This window comes from Pezoporus occidentalis, unplaced genomic scaffold (assembly GCF_034315485.1).
Source record: "Pezoporus occidentalis ecotype Australia unplaced genomic scaffold, CSIRO_AGI_Poc_V1 ctg4, whole genome shotgun sequence".
In the NCBI taxonomy this organism is placed as follows: domain Eukaryota; kingdom Metazoa; phylum Chordata; class Aves; order Psittaciformes; family Psittacidae; genus Pezoporus; species Pezoporus occidentalis.
In genome coordinates this window covers 21,690,109-21,711,808 of record NW_026915724.1, presented here as the reverse complement: position 1 = coordinate 21,711,808, position 21,700 = coordinate 21,690,109, and the positions used below count along the sequence as shown (strand labels likewise).

At 38.0% G+C, this 21,700-nt stretch overlaps 1 protein-coding gene across 11 annotated transcripts in view; it reads right to left on the bottom strand.

The window, feature by feature from the left end:
- PTPRM (protein tyrosine phosphatase receptor type M) overlaps positions 1–21,700 on the bottom strand; it is a 473,439-nt gene that overhangs the window by 24,048 nt on the left and 427,691 nt on the right. For all 11 annotated transcript variants that reach the window (XM_062632987.1, XM_062632988.1, XM_062632990.1 and 8 more), the window contains one exon: positions 9,627–9,724. In XM_062632987.1, coding sequence (XP_062488971.1) covers positions 9,627–9,724 — 98 coding nt within the window. The remainder of the gene's footprint in view (positions 1–9,626; positions 9,725–21,700) is intronic.

The following is a 21,700-nucleotide window of genomic DNA, read 5'->3' as shown; positions in this document are numbered from 1 at the left end:
GCACAATGACAACCCCATCTCTGGAGGTGATTCTCTTTTCCTGCCTGTTCATTCATCCTTTCCATAGGTGGAACCTGAACACATGAAGTCAGTCAATGCACGTAGGAAGGGAGCAGTTGCAGCAGTGATCCTAGCCACAGCACTACTGATTAACATGTCTCTTTGTTCCTAACTTTAGCTTTGTTTCTTTCTGCTAGGTGCCTACCATCCTCAAAACAGCTCTCAGTTTAGTAAAATAAAGAATCAGGGGTAAAAAAAGAAGAAACCTGGTTGAATTAAATTGCTTAGGCTTGAAGGAAAACATGCCTGTTTCTAACTTGGTAAGTCTAGACAGTCTGTATTATGACTAAGAACTAGGGACATTTGGAAAGACCAATTTAGAAGTGCACAGTACCATCTTCTTATGTCTCAACTGTTGGATGTGTTTCCATTCTTTTTTTAAACCTTATTTAAGATGATCCAGCGGAATAATCAGGGAAGCACTGGGGAATGTTGCACAGAAGTTAAAGCCTTTTGTGCCTCATGCAGCTCATGCTCACTGGAGATTTCTTACTCTGCTGCACAGGGGATTTTGGGCACGGAGCAGATTGGAGCTGAGCAGAAGGATCCATGACAACACAATTTCCTGAAAACCCTCCCAAGTGGAATGAGGGGCTTTAACAGCCATCAGAATGATGCCAGACAATGATCCCAGAGCCGCAGTCAGAGCCACAGACCAACACTAAATGATTCACTCACTGGGAGGGCGGGGGTGGTGGTGGTGGGGGGTGTGGGATAACCTTCTTTTTTTTTTTTTTTTTTTAATTCATGCTTTTTTCCTGCTTTTGACTCTCGTTCTGCAACACTGCTGCATGTGCTGAGCTCTAGACGTAGGAACTCTGTGGACTCCTCATGAGCCAAAAGTTAAGTAAATGCTTCAAGACCAGTCTCCCATCTCCCCCAGGACCTCTAAAATAAATGCTAAGGTGTTTTAAAAACACAAGTAGATTAAATAGTGAAAATCAAAATCATACTTATAAATGTTTATTGGATCAGGGCCTTTATTTGCACAAGGAAAGACAATTGCAACAAAATAGAATATGGTTTTACTCATCAAATATGAGAAACACTGCTGGTAACATATGTTCATTTTTTTCTTTCTAGCACAGCTTTAGCTACTGTAACTTGACGAATCTCTTTCCTTTTTTATAAACATTTGGTACATGTTTTACAAAAAAAACTACTAACAGAAGGTTTAGCTAAATAATTGATACATGAATCCAGAACTGAATATTAAATGTATTAGGGTTTTGTGTTTTTTTTCAGGCAGTTGCTACCATAACAGTAAATATCATCCACAAAGTAGAAAACATAATTTTGAAATCTCATCTGAGCAGAGCTATAATTGAGAGTTTGCTCAGATACACCCCACATTTATATCCTAACAACGTGCCAAGAAATACAGATGTTCATCACAAGATGAGATGAAAGGGTGATTGCCAGAGACATAATGAAAATGCTCTCGTTTAATCTATTCATCCCAAGGTACACTGTCCAGTTGTTCCAAACATGTTTATTTTACCAATAATTGTAGGAATTTGGAGAATATGATTATCTACTTCCACCCCCTAGCTTCATCCCCCAGCAAAATAGTCTAATGTGAGAAACTAAGAATTAGAAATGAACGTGGAAAGTTGTTCCTACTTCTAAATATAACAAACAGTGTAAGCAATGGACAGCTAATGAACACAAATTGTGACTTCCGAAGCTGTGTATTTAGCCATTTGGCAATGTGACACATCCAGCTAAAGGCAGTATGAAAGCCAAGACAGTAATTCATTTACTTAGAGGTTTGGAATAGGAGGAATATTACAGAATTAATATGTGAGCTGGCTGTGAAATATACTTTGCAGTTCGTACAGAACAGTTTAAATAACACGTATTATTCAAAGTTTCCAATTCCCTTTGATTCTGAAATATTCTTATCTAAAAGGTGATATAACTTGCTACGCACTGCATGGATTGTGGTTAGTGAAGAGCAGTATTATACATTCTAATTTAAAATTAATCCTGAACTAAGTAATGACGATAAGTCAGACATAAATTTTGAAGGGAAACCTCTACGATATAAAATGAAATAGCCAACCAAGCTCACCAGTGAAAATTTTTAACAGATTTCACAGAGGTAGCTAGGATAACATCATATACTTTTATTTGGCTAACTTGAAGTAAAAGGACATCCAATAATTGAAACTATTTTTATTTAAATACTTTTCAAATAAAAAATGTATTGTGATTTAAGAACATTTTATAAGTTATAAAATAACCTTTGACAGATGATAAAAAAGTCTTTATTTTTTTTTCATTTTCTTTGTTTGCTTTTGAGCAAATCAGTTAATTGATTCATACCTCATTTTTACAGTTTTCTAAAGGAGGTATGGAAGAGAAATACAACATTTAAGATACTGTTTGGCACCATTAGATAAATGGATCTGTATAAAGGCAGCCAGAAGTCTTCATATTGTTCACAACTCCCAGAGGGGGAGAGATGTCTCCATGAATTTTACTAGCTCAGTCTAACTTCTTCCAGTGACGACTCAGAGCTGACATAATTCTTCACCTTTTCCTGCCCCATGTTGCCCCAGCAGCGCAATCATAGGTTGCTTAGTGGATACACTCCCATTCAATTTCTGGCCAGAATAGCTGGTTTTCTGGACGTTCCAGTTGTAGCCACACACTCTGCTTTCTGAGGGAATGAGCATGATGTTCTTTTCTTAAGAATACAGTATACTGGTAGCATGCCACCAACCCAGTGGCTTGGGTTAGATGAAATTAAGCTGATGGGCCAAACCCATCGTGTGGCGTTCCTTTGGCCATAAAACCGAATTAAGTCTGCAGGAATCGCTTTAGGGTAAAGTTAACCCAAGGTAAAGCTGTTGTAGTGTTCCTGCCTACATTGCTAATACCAACAGAAGAATATGGATTACCTCTATTTTATTTCTTATGTTTAGGCAGTTTGGTTTCCCACTGGCCACTAAAATAGGCTGTAAATTACTCACCTTAGTCAAGCCCTGGAGAAAGAAAGGCTGAGCACAGAAATGATAAGAAGGATGGTTCCATGCAAAGGTGAAGGATAGTTACAGGATTAGCTGGAGCTCCTCAAAGCTTGTCTTAATCCCTTACACAACTGTGAAAGTATGGGCATATTGCTTAGATCCTGTGCTTTGAGCACCTAATGTGCCTACGTCGAGCAGAACAGCCTGTGCTCTGTTCCAAGAGCAGAATCATTACATTAGTTAGCAGATTGCCTTCTGGCTCTAAACCTGATCATCTGATGTTAGGTTTGAAAGCTCTACATGTTACTCTACTGGGTAAGGTAAAACTCTGCCAGTGCCTCCAGGATATTTTTTGCTATAGGGAAAGACTGAGAGATTAATGAGACTGCTGAGGTGAGGAGACTTGAGTGATGAAGCCATTTTGCTAGCCCCAACATTTCAAAGAAGAACTTGAAGCCCTCTTTGTAAACTGCACTTACACTTGCAGCACTTCAATGGCTAATGCAAGAAGGGGGTCAATGCATTTGTGTATCCTTAAACCTCTTTTATTTATTCCTCAAAGTGAATTATCTCAATTGGATTAGTGAGCATTAAGATACTAATCTCTGTTGATTAGAATTCTTTGAAACATAGCTTTTGCTGGCAACAAGAATGCATCAAAACACTAAGGACTGCAACTATGTCTGCTTTGAGTGACATGGGACACTTCTGAGCATTTGTAAATTGATGTCATGTTTGATGATGATAACGTTGCTAATCAGGGGACAACTTTATTAAACGACTGTAGAGTCCTTCCTTCTCTTTGCTGCAGAACTGCCAATTTTTTCTTTTCCCCCAAGGGCTCCTCCCCTGGTACACATAATAGAATAATGTTAACTTGCTGTTTCTGGTTAGAAGTCTAGAAAGCTGAAATCTGTTTTGCTGACTAGAAGGGCTCAGATTTGAATGACTTACAATAGTTTTAAGTTTCTTTTTTTCTCACTGATACTCTTGAAAGTATAAACTCTGTCTAACAAGTGAAACTGGAATGACAGTGGAACCAAAAGCGTAATAGCAGAATACATGGTAACATACGTACCATAAGCACAGGTCCCAGGCTTTCTGGGTAAACATGATTGAGAAAGAAAAAACCTTCTCTAGATGGTGAAGGACACTATCTATAAAGGTTTTTAGAAGCTGAGATTAGAATTACCTAGAGGAAGGGAAGGGTTTCATATAGCAACTTTTCTCCTTCTCATTTATAAAATGTGGTTTCTTTCTTTCAGTAGAAAAGTTAAAATGAAATCTTAGTTACCAGTAAGCTTAGAAACTCTTTGGCACATCTAAGGAGCATTAATGACAGTACCCTGAAATAAAACCAATGTAAGTGATTTGGCTTATTACATTTAGAGGCAGTTTCAATTAGATAGAGTAGTGTTCTATTTATACCAAATGCAAAAGTATTGTTTGTGTGACCTGTTAAAGAGTTACCGTGTTTCACCTCTGCAATATCTCTGTAATAGCTGATCTGAATCTTAAATACAATTTGAATTTACCTTTGTTTATTAGAGGGCTCTTCCACATGGAAGATTCTCAAAACTTGTAAATGCGTAAGTTCAAGCTTCATAACAGCTTTGTGTTGAAAAATTCCTTTTTATTCTAAGAATAGCTGGCACATCCATTGGAATTTTTTCAGTTTTTTATGTTGCTGGAATTTCATAGAGAGTTTTCATTTAGTTCTTGCAACATACTTTAGTTAGAAGTCTTTCAACAGGGCCTTAATCGGCTGTTTTTCTTGGATGTCAAATGTCTGTCTATAGAAGAAACAGATCATCAGATGGATCTGAAGAAGACCTGGTTCAACATAAAGACATCTGGGTTTTGTTTGTTTTGTTTGTTAAGGAAACATATTTGCACATGGTTTAGAAATGTCTCTTGAATGATGACCAATACTGCACATCCTGAGCACCCAAGGCCCAAGAACATATGACTGTTTAGGGCAGGGTCTATACAATCCTGAAAAGAGCAACTCTTTTCTGACAGATGTTACCTTACATCAGGGAGTGCTTTTAAGCCAGCCAGCATCAAGGAGATATTCCCTCTCTGTCAGAAGACCACTGTACGGGTCTCTTCACTCTCATGTGGACCCCAATAGTCTTAAGCACAAAAAGTCAAACCCTCAACATTTTTGCAGCAAGGCAAATAAGAGTGTCATGTATATAACATTTCAACCTCAGGTCCAGTAAAAAAGGCAATGGAAAAGCTAAACCACCACTGTGTGCTTTCTTTTTCCCTATGCAGACACAGTCCGGTTGGCTCTGGGGAGGGAAAAGTCACCCAGGAGGAGTGTGAGATAGCTCTCAGGAAAGCACAACACAACTGAGAGATCATACGGCAGTGAGAAGCTGTTTTGGTAATGCTAAGGCATGTGTTTAGGCATAGGGACTATTAACCAGTCTACAGCTGACCTTCATTCCCCTGTTTGTGTCACATCCATTCTGCTGTCATCAACCTTGCCTCCTTTCAAAAAAAGGGTCTTTTGTGTGCTTATTAACACTATTAGCACTGGCAGTTTTCTAATTTTGGATAATAATTGAGAAATTCTAATTACTGTAATTACTATGCTCCTGGGGTGAGGTTTTAGTTTTTGTAATTATTTCTAGTGATTTTGTTGGTAAATACTTTATTATATTAAAAGCATGATAACAACCACGAGTCCTTGCAGCACATTTATGTATTAACCACCTCCACTGAATTTCATCAGCGCATTTCACCACTGATTAATCAGATATTAGGAAATTTCTCCTGCCTCAAGGGAAAAAAAAAAGAGTGGGAGAGACAGTGACTACTGACAAATAACAAATGATGTGAGATGCCAAGTTTGATTCTGCCAACCAAGTATTAGCACCAGCCCAACAAGAGCAAAGACGGAGGTGACAGCTAGATGGCAAATTGAATACATTCTAAATCTTCCCAAAATAACTTTAAGGAGAAATGTTCCAATGTGTGCAAACATTGAAACACTTCAAGAAGCAGCCAGAGACTTTGGCCAGTACATAAAGACCTTGATCTAGTTCCCACTGCTTTCCACGGAAGGATCCAGGTCTGTCTTTTGAAGCCTGTACCTGGGAGCAGACTCTTGGAGTAAGCAAGATGTTCTTTTGTGTCCATTTTATGATCACATCTACTCTGCTGGGATAAACAGTTTTGTTTCATCTAGAATAACCCATCAGAGTATGCTAAATCTCTCAGGAAGAGATTTTGCCTGAAATTACACTTCCACCTTCAGTTGCTTTACCATTTGCAAACCTCTTGCAATAATATAATCCCAAATATATTGCTTTGAAATAGCTTGGGGTCATACTGATATATTTTATGAGTCTTGGCTTTGCTTTTTTACTTGTTAGGGTGTGGTTTGGAGAATTCCAATTCTTGCACTAAAATGTAGCTATATTATACCATTAATTACTTGTCATTCCCTTTTTGTGAACTTCATTGAGAGTGGAAAGTTGTTGATTCCAGCATGAAGATGACAGAGGCTTTTCTTTTTCAAAGGCTGCTTCAAGGTTTGCTTATTTGTTTAGTTTTTCTTGCAGAAGTTCTTATGTCAACCTAGGCCAATCTTAACTAAAAAACCATCATCACCCATTATCAAAGAACTGTTCATGCAATTCAGCAATGATTTTTCTAAATGACTGTGAGACCTCATTTAGATTTTTAATAAACAGTCACATTCTAATGAGGTCTTCCTAAAACTGACTAAATATGTTTAGAAATCATTAGCTTAAATTACCAGTACAAAAGTCTCCTCTGGGAGCCCTGCAGATTTTGTGATAAGATTTTTGGCAGATGGATTAGTATAACAGCACAAGTGAGTTCTGAATTTCCATACAAGCAGCGTAAATGTGAGTGACTGGGTAACAGGCTACTAGATAAAGAGCTAAATGTCCCTCAGGTGGATTCATTAAAGAGAGAAAACAATCATAACACATTTCTGTGCCATTTAAATACCAGGTGCACAGCAGTCTGCAGGTGCCAGAAACTCTGACAAGGGTCCCTTGCTGGAACACACAAGAGCTTAAAGGGATGCATGGTTTTGACAAGTGTGCCTCAGATAATGACAGATATTGGCAGATGTACCCAGACCCTGCTGGAGGGTAATGTGGGGACTGAGTCATTTGCAGCAGGTGCTTGTATTAGGGACAGCCTCATGGTGATTCCTCCATCCGCAATTAAAACAGTCCTGATGCTTAATGCTCCAGGGCAAGATGCAAGTTCCTAGCACTGATTTAATGACTATCCAGCCAGTGCTGGTAAACAAATACACATACGCCCCCTTAATGATTAATTCATGAAGGATGTACACTGTACGGCAAACACGTTAAATAGAAATTCCGCTTCCCTGAAAATATAAAGTTTTTTTCCTCCTCAGCTTACAGTGGGTCAAGAGGGTTAAAAAATATGAATTATAAACCTCTATAAATCTTACACCAGCAATAGCAATTGAAATAGAAAACCTCAAGGTTGGGCAGGTTACAAGGTTTGCCCTGCAGGAATGCTACCAAAAGGTCCATTAAAATCATTACTAATCAAGGTGGCAAAGAGCTTGGGTTGCAGGACAGATGGTGTATTTGTAATATGCCTCCCTGTTGCTGATGTTTCCAGCTCTAGGAGTGGGACAGAAGCACCGATGGAGGACTGGCTGCATTTTTCTGTGGCTCATATGATCTCATTTCCATTAAAAGCTCATTTCAATTTCTGCTCTCTGATCTCACCTATGTTGGCCTCCAGAGAAAGTGAGAACAAAGTCATTTTTACCACTGCCAGAAAAAACAAAACTGCAGATCTGTATCCCACTAGGATGCCTGCACCCTGAAGAAATCTCCATGGTGGCATTAACTGTTGCTTGCTGCTAAAGGAATGTGCTGCATACCTAAACGTTCTGAGTTGAGGCTGCCAACACCAGCAACAAGACTTGTGTCTCCCTAGCTGATACCTGACAGTTCACTCTAATTGATGCTTTCTAATACTGACTTTAGGAAAACAATTTGTGGTTTCATGCAGTATACTATTTTTGTTCTAAGGCTTGTTTATCCATACCCTGAAAACATCCCTTTTTAAGTTGTGTGCTTAGATACTTATGTGTATGAAGCTTCAGCAAAGAGGTTTGCCTCTTAAGAATAAGAAGCTTTGAGAGCTTCTTATTCTTACAAATCAGTTTCGAATCAATATGTGACCACTGAACTATTTCTATCTTCCTCTTCACTCAAGGGACTGTACTTTTAAGACAGCTTCCATGATCCTTTTTTGTCTATGCAATTAGGTGTGCATATGCTTCTGCAGCAGGTGTTAACTGCAGTCAGAAATCCCATCTTTTTCATATTTAAAAATAATACAGGCACCTGATCTGTTGTCAGGGTTGGGCACACAGATATCTAAAAACATTAGGATTTATATTAACAATTGACAAAGGACATAAGGAAGAATAAATTGAGATTGTTGAAACTGGACTTGCTAGAAAGGAGACAAGATCCAACACTTTGACTCACATCACATGAACAGTGCTCTCTCCTCATGCAAACGCCACAGGGCAGAGCGGTATCAGCCACTCCACCAGTGTGAAATTAAAAACATCTCTTAAAAACACGTGGCTCACACCAAGGTATGTGCATTTGACTTCTTATCTCTACACTCTGATGTATAATAATTGCAGTATTTGCAATAGAAGCAGTGGCTGTTTTTTTGTTGGTTTTTTGTGTTTTTTTTTTTTTCATTCCAAATGAAAGCTTTATGCTCTGTCCGCAAGCAAACTTCCTTGAAAAATACCCATCCCAGATGAGGACTAAGACACCAGTGCATAGACAAAGCAGTAAATTAAAAGACTCCATTATTGACAGTTATGAGAAACAAAGAAAACAGTTCCTTTCAATACATGTTGAAAACAAAATTAGCCATAATGACCTGAGTAGGAGGCCTACTTTAGAAGTTTAGAAAGAAAGAAAGAAAAGTACACAGTATCAACATCAGGTAACTCAAGCTTTACTTTACTACTCAGCTCCCAAAGAAGACCTCCTGGTCCACAAATTTAGTGTACAAATGGAAAAGCTGATTTTTTTTCTGGTTTAGTCCACGTGGCTTATAGGACGAAAACCCCAAATAAATCAGATTAATTTGGACTAATATACCATGGAGAAGGTGTGATTTCATAGTTTAACTACCATCCTCAGAAATCTGTTTTCTCCCTCTCAGCCTCCCTTAAAAAAATAGATGACTCCATACCTCATTGTGTTCCAGTTCCCTGGTTTCCCTTAATAGAAATGGTATGTCTGAGACATACACAAAGATACGATGCTTTCCCTGTTTGGCAGTCTTTGCAGGCTATGCTTTACGGAATGCAGCTTTATCACTTATTTCTTCATTGTGCTAAAGTTATCAAAGCCAAGCATCCCAGGAATGTTTAAAAATAATTGATAATGAACCTCTTAGCACAGGCAGTCATAAATATTTTATGTGCTATACTCAGAATATAAGCACCTTGTTGGTCTGTTATTTAATTTCCAAAAGCAAACACCTTGGAAGTCTTTCATATTTTTAAGTACAAAAATCACTTACCCTTCCCACTTCTACGAGATTAGTAACCATGATTATGCTGGCTGTGTTTTCATGCCATACCATTCTCCAAAAGTCATATATTGTCTCCTGCATTGGTCCTGAAACAATAAATCAAATGAAAGGTTATGATCTGAAAGTCTTATGATTGGAAGCTTGTCTCTGGGGAACTTTGAGAAACCGTGACTATACACATATATTCATATCACTATAATCATATTTTTTGTTTAGGGTCAATTTCTTTTCTGTCATCGCACCTATCTGCATTTAAGTCTTTTCCCCCTGAAACAGTGCTCTGAAAGAAAGTTAGTTCTCCAGCATTTAGGTATTTATCTCTGTAATACCCAGAGGTGGAATTATAAAAAATGGATAACATTACTCTTTCTCTTAACAATTGGATGATAACCCAGGGAAGGGGTATTTGGAATAAAATGAGCCTCAAGAGACAATGTGGCTTCCTGGTTTCTAATATTTTTCTTAGTATACACTATCCATCAAATTACTCCAGTTCCCAAATCGTACTTCCTGAAGCGAGGCAGAAGTTACAGGTTTTTTTTTTGCAGCAGTATATCACCTTGCAAAACCAGGGGGAAACCGGTAAAGAACTCTGCCATGCCATGACGGCCATGTCTTCTGCAGAGCTTTCCTCAACAACCTGTGCCTTTGTAGACAAACACACAGGGCTTCCTCTAGTGTCATGCTAAAGCTGGGTACCAGCCCACAGGAAATGTTACAGAAACAAAGTGTTGAGACCCACCACACCGCTTTATGTATACTTCATCCTATCCACTTCTATATGTCTTATTCATGACATTCAATGTGCTACCCCAGTCTTAAACCACTACTTTAAAATCACTGATCCAATAAAGATAAGCTAATGCAAAATGCTATGAAGTCCTATAAACTAAACATCTATACTGAATCCGTTAGTGTACTGCCACACTGAAGTAAGCAATTAGTGGCTTATCTAGAGGACTGTCTTCAATCAGCTAACTGGAGGACAAATGGACAATGTATTGGCCTAAATGTTCCCTCTAGTGAAGAAACCAACACTCTTAAAACATTACAAAACTACACACTGAAGATTTGGGCAGTTTGGCTCCCATGTTTTGGTACTTTAAGCTCACTTCGAACATAAAACTTTCATTCTAAAAGTCAAGTACTTAATGAAAAATGTAGTAATATGTTGTTACTGGATTATCATGGCAGGGGGTTTGACAAGATGATCTTCGAAGGTCCCTTAAAACCCAAATAGTTCTGTGATTCTATGACTTTGTGATTCTATGATATTACAGGCAAGTCAAAACCAACTCACTAGGCAAATAACTAATATTACAGTTACGACCTAACTTACTTGGAACTCAAGTGTCAGAAAAAGGATGGTAATAGTCTAAAACTTCTGAATTTTCAGGAATTCCAAAGGATAATTTTATCATCCATAATTTGCATAGACCAAGGATGTTATGTACTCTCTCCCTTATTTTCTCTGCTTTTAAGAATTCTGCATATATAGCTAGTTTCACAGGTTTCCCTACAGTCTCACAACTTGTCTTTTTCTGGCTTTGGTTGTTCATGTAACAGGAGAAAAAGCAATTTAAAAGAACAGGAACCTATGACTGTTAGAACACAAGAAACATCAGAAGGTCTCAGAGTAGAAATAACAGCAGAATCTAAACCTACAGTATTTGAAATTACCAAATTCAAGATGATGTGGATGCAAAACTGGACACCTTTTTTATTTTATTTTTTTTTATTTTAATTTACAGCACAGAGCGGGTGATACTTTTGTGAGATTTCATTCTGAAGTGTGACAATTCCTAAATCACTCTCCACCATCTGGAAATTTACAGTAAGTATTTTACTTATAAGTAAATGTCCTAGATACGTAATACATGCATGGTCCAAGTGCCATATTGAATGTCACAGTAAGAAAATTAATATACATTATACTGCAAGTTTAGCTTGCTTGTGGTTTAATATTGTAGGATTCAGTATAGCTTTTTGGGTAATTAAAGTCATTTAGAAAGGTTTTGGGCCAACCTCTCCTACTGGTAAAAGGAAGGAGGGTATTTCAGTCACTGTAGAAAAATACTAGTTCTCTCAAATCTTAAACAAATATTCAGCAAAATTACTATTGCTACCATCTTTTAAGGGGTGTAGCTAAAAATAAGATTGTGGAAAGGCAGATTTTCACAGAGTAGTGACCTGGAAAGATTCTGCAAGTTCTTGACACATTATTAAGATTATTTAAGCTTGATCAAGGACAAAAAATCACCACGCTATTGCTCCAAGAATTCTGATTCACAACTTTGTTTAATGGAGAAAATCTAAATGGCTCCACTGCATTCTGTCAGCACAGAATTATGTGATGTTTCAAGATTGTTCATCTGAATATGTTTAGGGTAAAGCTCCAGGAAAGGTGAGAAAAGATCCTCTGTCTACACAGCCCTCTTCTTTTTCCCTTGTAAGATGCCAGAATCTTTGAGAAATGAGGGGCAATGTAGCCAGTTTCTTTATGTGTTATTTCACTTTTCTTACAGATACGCTTGAGATACAAGATGATTGGTCTCTACTTTGCAACAGTCATTTCTTTTTGACAGCCCTGGGATAACCTGTGACAATTTATTCCTGATTTTTTCTATAGACAGCATAATTCTTCTCATGATTTAAAGAATCCTACATCACAAACTACAACTGGGGATAGATCCTAAACACTAATTTCTTCCTAAAGATTTTTAATTTTCATTCTTTATAAAGAAGAAAAATTATGAGAAAAATAAATCTTCAGAAAAAGTAATAGCATTTTTCAGGCCAGAGAAAGAGCTAAGCTCTGACAAGTCCTTCAAGCTTGATTCCAAATGTTCTTAGAAGAAATGTCCTGTTCTTCAGTGCTAAGGTTTTCCCAATCTTAATATCCAAATGATAAGACAATCTAATTAAAAGTGCTTGACAGGATTTCCTGCTCTCCTCAAGTATTTTGAAGTGTTTTCTTGCTTTTCCCCTCCAACCCTTACATACAGCCTCCAAACTTTTTTCATGTTCAGGACATCGAAAGGAAAAAAACCCAACCTAAAACCCTACCTTAAATTCTCAGCAAGTAATTCTTTTCTACTCCATTTTTCTTTTCTCCTTGACATTTTTCAAATTATTTTCTGACATATGAATAAATTATTACTTGTCTCCAGCTAGAATTGAACAGCGTTAGAGGCTAGGTAGGGTTGAGGATTTATTGTCATGAAGAACTGAACAATTTGATTCCAGAGACTTGTGATAGGGAAAGAGCCTGTAATTGTTCTAAGCATCAGCTTAACAGATGTGTGCACAATAGGCAGGGAGGTTATTCTCAGCAGTTGCCCCCTTGCAGGAGAAGAAGGTCTAAAGAGAAGGAACTGTGCTGCCTAACAGTAAGCCTGTGGCATACCCCATTAGCTACACAATATAGTAGTTGGTATCAAAGATTTCTGCTGTGAAAAAAAGAAATCAACAACATACTGACACCAGAAGATGAAAAGGAGAAATCAACCCTCCAAACCCCAATCTAATTAAATGCATTACTGAAAAAACTCAACAGAAATGATCAGTTGTAAATATCACAACCATTAGTTGTATTACCAGTAGTTGTTAGTTGCTGCTCTGGGAATGCAAGCTTATTAGGAAATGGAAAATCACACGGCTTTTAAGAATGGCTTAAACTCTTAAGAAGCTGCTTCTATACAGCAAGGTTTTTAGAGCCTTTATTTCTGCTTGTTATTGTGAGACCCAATTCTAACAGCTAGTATTGCAAATAGGGTATGTGATCAATACAAATGTGATAAACTAGCCCACAATATAGGAAAAAAGTGTTCAGATGTAGGAAAGAAAGCAAATGCACCAAGAAACAAGTAAAACTGCATCCTGAAATGTGCCTGGCACTTAGTGAGATGGAATTGTAAATCTATGGGTAATTTTTCAGTTTCTAGAAGAGCCGGCGGCCTAAACAAGGAAAAAATAGCTTCTTAAACCTTTCTTACGTGTAGAATACCAAATCCAAAAGCTGATGTTTGGTCCACCTGAAACCAAATTCAATGACAGATATTAAAACTAGAACTGTGCAGAAAATGAACAGATGCCCTTAAGCTCCAAAGGCTCCCCAGGGACAGTGCATAGGTAGCTGTAGCCATTAGGCACGTCTTGATAGCAGCAGTGGACTGACAAGATGCAAGACTTATATCTGCAGCAGTTAAATTCCACCTTGAAAAGAGTGCAATAAGCCTTCTTCCAGTGAGCCGATGCATCCACCCCGTGTGAGGAGGTGGTTATAAAATGGTGCCCTTGACTAACACTTTCTCCAGTTTCTAGTAGCAATGATAAGTGTCTTCACCTTTCACAGAAGTATTTTTCCTTTTGCTGCTTGCTGCTATCACTTGGCCATTCAAGGACAACTAGCTAGTATACTTGCATAGAGGGAGTGGTGTTCTCAACTATGCATGATCCATCCAACATGAACTTGCGACATGGTAAATGCTTTCTTAACAGATGCATGGCAAAAAAAGCCAAAAGCAATGATTCCCTTTGCAATTACACTGTCACCCTCCCCCCCCCCCCCCAACCCATTATGTAGCAGAAATTGCTCAAAATACACATGAAAGCATAAAACCAGAGATTAAAAAAAATAAATTACTGGGAGAACAGGCTACAAGCTAACAGATTGAAAAGTTTGAGAATTCTCCTCTTCCTAATAAACTTCTTAAATGGGACAAACTAGCTGTTAATAGGGTAATGAAAAGAGAATTTCACAGATGGCCATAGAAGCTGTGTCTGCTCCATCCCTGGCAGTGTTCAAGGCCAGGTTGGATGGGGCTTTGAGCAACCTGGTCTAGTGGAAGTTGCCCCTGCCTGTGGAACTAGATGATCTTTAAGGCCTCTTCCAAGCCAAACCATTCTTTGATTCTATGAAAACTACACGGTGACTAATGCTCTCCCAGTCCAGTGATCTGATAATCCATAAATGCATGCTACTTGCTCTTTTAATCATGCTGGAATTCGGAAGTAAGAATAAAATGCCCTTTCAAAAGTTATGTAAAAAATTGCAGTTAAATGCTCCTTTAAACTATAAATATCACTGACTGTAGGCAAGGGAACATCTCCCTTAACTGAAATATATTTTTCCCCTACTCAATAAGGCAATGTGCTCAAGATTGTAGCAACAGGAACCTGCAGGCGCATCATTAGGTGATCAGGTTTCCATGAATGTTCAGTTCCTTCAGCCTTCCAGAAATCTCATGGGAAGGTCATCAGTGGTCATCAGCTCTGCAATCCTGGACACCTCTTTGCATGTTGAGACGTAGACTAAGGAGTTTAAGATTAGGTTCTGTTTTTTCATAGCAAAGTAAACAAAAATAAAATGTCTTGATCTTTCTATCTAAAATAGTCAGCATACTTAATGAGAAGTGACAGATCCCAGTTGTGCTGATGCAGTCAAATAGCAAGATTAACTGCTAGCTCATTGTTTTTTGTAATTGCATTGCTACTGCCCCACAGCAGTACAGCTGCATGCTGGCTCATCCCTGCCCTCTCCAAATGAGGGGGTTTCTGAGTGGAAGACACTGTGAAGATCTGATCAGTTCCTGATAATCTGATTTCTGAAGAGCAGCCTTTACCATATGCTTGTTGAGTAGCTATGGTAGCATACATTTAACTTTCACTCACATTTCCAGGAGTTCTTAAGGGTTTAGTGCCTCCATGGAGGCCAGTGAAGTGCAGAACAAAGCTTTGCTATAAAAACTTAAAAAACTCGGGCAGTGATCATGCAGTCTTTCAGCTATAACTTCTCTCAAAATAGGTTTAGACATTTGTTTTCTACCACGACATATAGACTTAAATTAACTTTAAAACTTCTACAAGAGTATGTTTAATAGGCACAGTATGTATGCTCCTATAAATAATGTGAATAATTTTTAAGTCTGAGATAAAGCTGGTCAAGATATCACTAAACCATATGGGCCCTCCACTCACCAATAGCTATCCAAATGCATACAGATCAATTTTTTGTATTTTAAAGTGTCAAGAAAATAACGATGAAAAAGAATCAGGTCATATAACCTGGATGCTTCTAATGCTTTAATTAAAGTCCTCCCAAGACTGTTCCAGAAACTCAACCAGCATCGAGGGTAAAATGTACCCCAGTGCCATGCATCTATTAGCTTTTACTGAAGTCTCCTATAGCATCATCATTGTAAAAATTAGCATACCTAAAAGGCAAAAGACGCTTACACTGGCAAAACTTGGCCACAAATACTTCAGTGTTATTTATTCTAGCTTCAGTATTAATTATTATTTGTTACTTCTGCATATCCCAGCCCCAGACATTCTGTGCATTAAAGAATCTCAATGAAATTAAACTAAACAAAACCCCTGTAATGAGCTGAAAACCCACATTCTTGCTTTTATCACTCTATTTCATTTGACTTATAGTGTCGACTGTGATGGCATTTGAAAAGCACTTTCTAATTTTAGCCTTACAAATATTAATTATTATGTAGTCTTTAGCAGAGCTATATTGTAATTATAGAGCTATGCTGGCTTTCCTGATAAGACTTCCTTGAAAATCTCTCTTGTGTTGGAAAAATGCAAACAAAGCAAGCTGTGGATAAAGTTCTGTTGAAGTTGGCTCCCTGTAAGTATGTTAAGCCAGGAGGCAGCCCAAGCAAGAAAGCCTGAGGCTATGGCTACTCTTCTGTGAGGTATGGAAAAACCTCCCCCTGAGTTTTAAACCTTATTTTAACTGTCTCCTCCGTGGTAGTAGATTCACATATGGCGCAGAGAGGAGCCACTTCTTTGAAGAGGCAGTAATTAATCCAGAGTCAGGTAAGAAGTGTCACCATTTTGTAAGCAAGAAGTCTATCCAAACTTCATTCAGAAACAAATAAAAAATGTTTCTCCTAACATTAGTTTAAACCCAGGCTTCAGAATATACCATGCATACCAATTATATGCAGAATCTATATTTGAGTTGTAGCCAGTCCACCATTTCTTTTCTGTCCTTTTTCAACGATACCACCTTACAATGCAAAAAAACAGAAGACAGTATGCAGCAACACTATTCCACAGCAAGTCATCTCAGCTACACTCAAGTGAGTTAATCAGAACTGAGCTATGAATTTAAAATGTGTTTTTCATTATTTCCTCATCTTAGATGGATTGTCAATAAGACACAGATCTGACTGAATCTTGTTAGCTTGACATCTCAGGAAAACGCTGCTTATAAAGCAAGCTGAAATGCTTTACTGGGACAAATCCTGCCCAGTGCAGCTACTAGCACATAGAGGCTCTCTACTGTATCCTTTGCTCAGAGAAAACAGAACTTCCTCTCATTATCAGCCAAGAGACAGCACAGTGAATAGTAATCAGCTGATTTTCAAGCACAAACTAAATCCTACCTTCTCTGAGCTAGCCAGTCAGCAAGCCCTGCTGCCTGTGCACTGCTCTATGTGAAAACTGGCTTTCACAAAATGAAATTTTCAAAGTGCTTTCAAGTCCCATTAGCTTTCAACAAGGCTTAGATTACTAAGTGACTGAGGTGCATACAGAAATTTTATCTACAGCTCCCATGAGACTGACCCATGCTTTGGCTGGCTTCCTATACCACCTCCTCCTATATTCAGAAAAGTCAGCAGAAGGCATTTCACAGGATGAAGCAAAGGAGGAGACTGACCTCTAAATTCTCCATCTCTTTCCAAATGTAAAATAATATAAAAACATTTGGCCTGTAACATGCCATTTAAAATGTACAGTAGTACATCAACTATTGGCTAGAGCTGGATCATTTCTCTTGCTGGCATTTTCTCTGATCCTATTCTTTGGTGATTCTGTGGGTAGCCAGAAAGTTTCACAGGGATGTGGTATTTATTCTCTGGAATATCATACAGCATTTTCTTTTCTTTATTGATACAGATCTAACAAGGCTGGAACGGTGCACATCTTCATGCATTATTTTGCCTGCATTATGGTACCATCTAGAAATCCCAGTCTGAGACCGAGGCTCCACTGTTGCGGGAACTGTATTACATACTAAATGCCCCTGAATACACAAAAGTTGTTCATGCCCCTCACAGTCACAATCCAAACATACCTTGAGAGGCAACAGGAGGCAAGGCAGGGTCTGAATGAAATGAACAGGCTTGGTATAATATAGAGCAGCCAGTTCCCTGGTAATTTCTGACTAATTTTACCTGTCCCTACTACATACTAGTATTTCCACCATGTTCACAAACAAGTCACTGTGGCACTTACATCTATTTGTAAGTCTGAGACCAGACTTTATTTGTGCACTACTGGCAGGTGCTATTTAAGGCACTTTTATAACACTACAGCTAATGCTACCAGTTAAGCTTCCATCTAATAAAGTGTTACGCACTTATTGATTGACATTTCTCCATGGTTAGATTTCCAATACTAGCTCAGTTTGTTCTGTATCAATAAAATAAAATGAAAATGTCATACGATTTCCCAAAGAATAAATAGCACATTCCCATAACACTTTTTGACTACTCCCAGAAGTACTGCAGACTAGCAACAAAGGAACTGGCAGCAAAAGAAATGCTCCAAGATTTAGCCTGAGATTAGGCCAAGCTGGAAGCAATAAGAACTGCATACATAGTACCACTATGCTATGCAAGAGAGCTACTTTTTCTGATCTTAATGGCAGGAAATTAAAAAACCTAATAAAACGATGTAGTTGTTCTTTGATGTAGATAACCCGGAATAACTGACAAACTCTTACTTTTATAATGATTTGTTTGCCTCACGGTAGGGATGTTAAATGGTCTGTTCCTCTCATTAACATTTCCTTACACTGGATAAATCAAGTATCTTCCTGATTTTGCATTACATGTAGCGCTCCCAGGAGTCAGAGATCCCCTAGTGAGGGTTATGTGGGATACCTGAATAAGGCCAGAGGCTTGAATATTTACCTCACACAGCTTTTAAGAGAGTACTGCTAGGCAATGGCTTGCAGCGAGTATGTTTCAATTTTTTTCTGCTACCCAACAGGAATACTTTGAATAACTATAATTGTAACTAGAGGTCTTTATGTATTTTGCAATGGAGTGTACTAGCTACAGAGAAACAGAGTTGGTCTCATTTGCACATGGCCTCTCTTTCTCTCTATGCCCTACAGACATTTGTTTAATTACAGTCAGGCATGTCGGGAGAACAATGGGTAACTCATTTGGGAAACTGAGATACAGGTCCAAATTAATGCAGATCAAATAGCAACATGAAGTACTGGCTCTCCCTGAGGTCACAGCTCTGACTGAAGGCTTATTCCAGGAGCCTTGAGTCCACAGTTGGAACCTGAACTGCCTTTGTGAAAGCAGTCCAACAGAAAGTTTCAGTTCAGCTAAATCAATGTTTTCCAGTAAGAAAGTTGGTTTAGTTTTTAGTTTGTGCATTCTTCTCAGTAAGGGTGACTTGCACCATGGTAATATGAGTACCTACTAATCACTTATTCTAAATAACCCAGCTGAGCTTGGGAAGACTAACAAATACATAATTTATTTTGGAAAAACATGCTGCCTGTAACATCTCCAAAACAAAATCTCAGGTAATTGACTTCTTGGACTGGATTCTTCCTATCAACTTGCAATGAAGAATCAATTTTGATGATGGATAAGAAGTTTAAGATCATTTTATCCCCTTCAGTAGAAGGCTCCTTAGGGAATAGACAAAAGAACCTAATTAGTCTTTCCCATTTCTACTTTCTATTTTCACTTTGAGTCAATCATAAGCATCAGAATGTAATAAAATCATCACTATTCACAAGCTTGAAAATATGAGTTCATTTTGGCTCGTAGTTTCTTTTATTTTTCCCCAAGGACCTTACTGTGAAGGAATGTTGCTCATGCATGGGAGTACGATATTCAGATGCTGTATGTTTTAAACTTATGATGGGAGTTTAAGTGCATTAACACGAACTCTTTACCCAGATGAACAAAAAAGGTAATTTAGTCTACATTAAAGCATAAGTAAAAATGCTAGAAAAAACCAAATTTGTCATAATTTATGAGTGAGCTGTATCTCTCACAATATATTTTTCTATTTAAGGCTGGAGAACTTTGGTACATTTGTTTCTTCCTCAGTCATAGAAATAGAATGAAACAAACCTTAGATCAAGATACATGTGAAGGTATTAACAAATGTGTATTGGATGTTTTTCCTTTTGATTTCAAGACAACTATGATAAAAATTAAATCTCCATGACAACAGATTTTCTCAGCTCTATTATTTATTGTTATTTTTGGGAGCACATTGGTTATTTTCACTGCTTCAAGTAGGAAAGTGAAACACTAACCTTTTCAGTCCATTTTTTGTTATATTTTCATGGGAGACTACCGTATTCTATGTACAGTGTAAACAAGGAAAGCCACTCTAACAAACTGAGTGTATTTGTGCTTGGCACAGACACAGTAACAGGAGCATGCCTGCAACAGAATGGGATTTAGCAGCAGCACAGGGACTCTCCACAAAGTCTTCATCTGACTATGCAACTGTATGGAATAATACAGATGGATAGGGAAAGAAATTAATCTCGTAAGCCTGTATCTTTTCTTTTTCAAAGGCAGTGCTTCAAAATCACCCAGACTGTTGTGTGCATTGGTGTCCATACCAATATAGAGATTTAAGTTACTACCAAAGGTTACAGAATAGAGAAAAGATGACGTGTTTCAAACATTTGGATATGGTGATAATAGAAAAAAAAAACAAAACAAACCAACCAAAACCAAAAAACCGAACAAAAACCTGCCTTATTTGTTTCTTGTTACATGGGTTTCTGAAATATATCCAGTTCGCCAATTTGCTACACTCATTTTTATCAGCAAATGGGAAGACAAAAAGCCTTCTTACACCTGGTACCAAGCTTCCTCCATGCTTCTGAAGTCCAGCTGGAAAAGAAACTTCACAGAAAACCAAGATGCCTTGACCAAGTGATTTTCCTGACAAACTGCATTTCTTTGCTCCTTTTGCTTTAGTATTAGGATTCACTAGCAGGCATGCTAACGGTACTCCATCAAAAGTGCCAGGTACCTTCCCCATGAAGTCCAATTTATGGCTGATTCTTTATTGAGGACAACCTATCATCAAGCATCAACTTCTCATAATTTGTATCCCCAAAAACCAGACATGTGAGATACATTTGTAATGCTGATGTACACACCTTCCTGGGACAAAAAAGTGAATTCTAGTGCATAATCTAGGTAACTAGGAGTCAGCAGCAAATATGCTAATAGATGGCCACCTCCATAATGTTCTTTTCTGAAAGCGTGTTTGGTTTACAAGGACAGTTTGCTTAGCTCTTGAGTTCCAGGAAGATCATAACTTCCTTGTCTACATGACATATTACAGTCACATTTTTGAAAGGAGAACAGCTACATTACTTTTCACACAATCTTCTATTTTTTACAATACAACCTTGAAACATTTCCTTGTACCTGATTCACCTCTGTCTACTTAATTATTGTAGTCTCTCATTTCTCTTGCTTCTTAATTCTGATATGCAGAAGTCTGTTGTAGCTATTCTAGACTGACTTCACAACAGACAAATCAAACCAGTATCTTGGCTTTGAGACAGAGATCTGTATATGCTCTGAAGACCTTTATGTCTGATTTCCTGCTGTTCAATCTTTGTAGGGAAGAGGACAGAAGGATCGCTTTTCCTCTGCGGCTTTGACAATGAGCTACAGAAAAATCATCAGCTTCTCAAACTTTTGTTTCACAAGCCACATTAACAAGTAAGTGAAAAAACAGCCTTCTCCTGCAGTAGCAGTCAATGCAGTCCTGCTGAACCCAGGACAAGCCTGCATGGCATGTCAGGCTTTATATAAATAAATATCAAATAATTATTTAACATAATTTCTAGAACTTGTTTGTTCTTATAAAGAAATTCCAAAGGTTTATTAAAGGTAGGCATGTATTTTATGCAAAATGTAGCTGCACATATGTAAAGAATAAGTGGTTCTACCTAGCAATGGATCTGTCATCAGTTTTCCAACAATGCTCCCCTTTCTCTTGGTCTACACACAAAGATTCAGAGAAGTGAC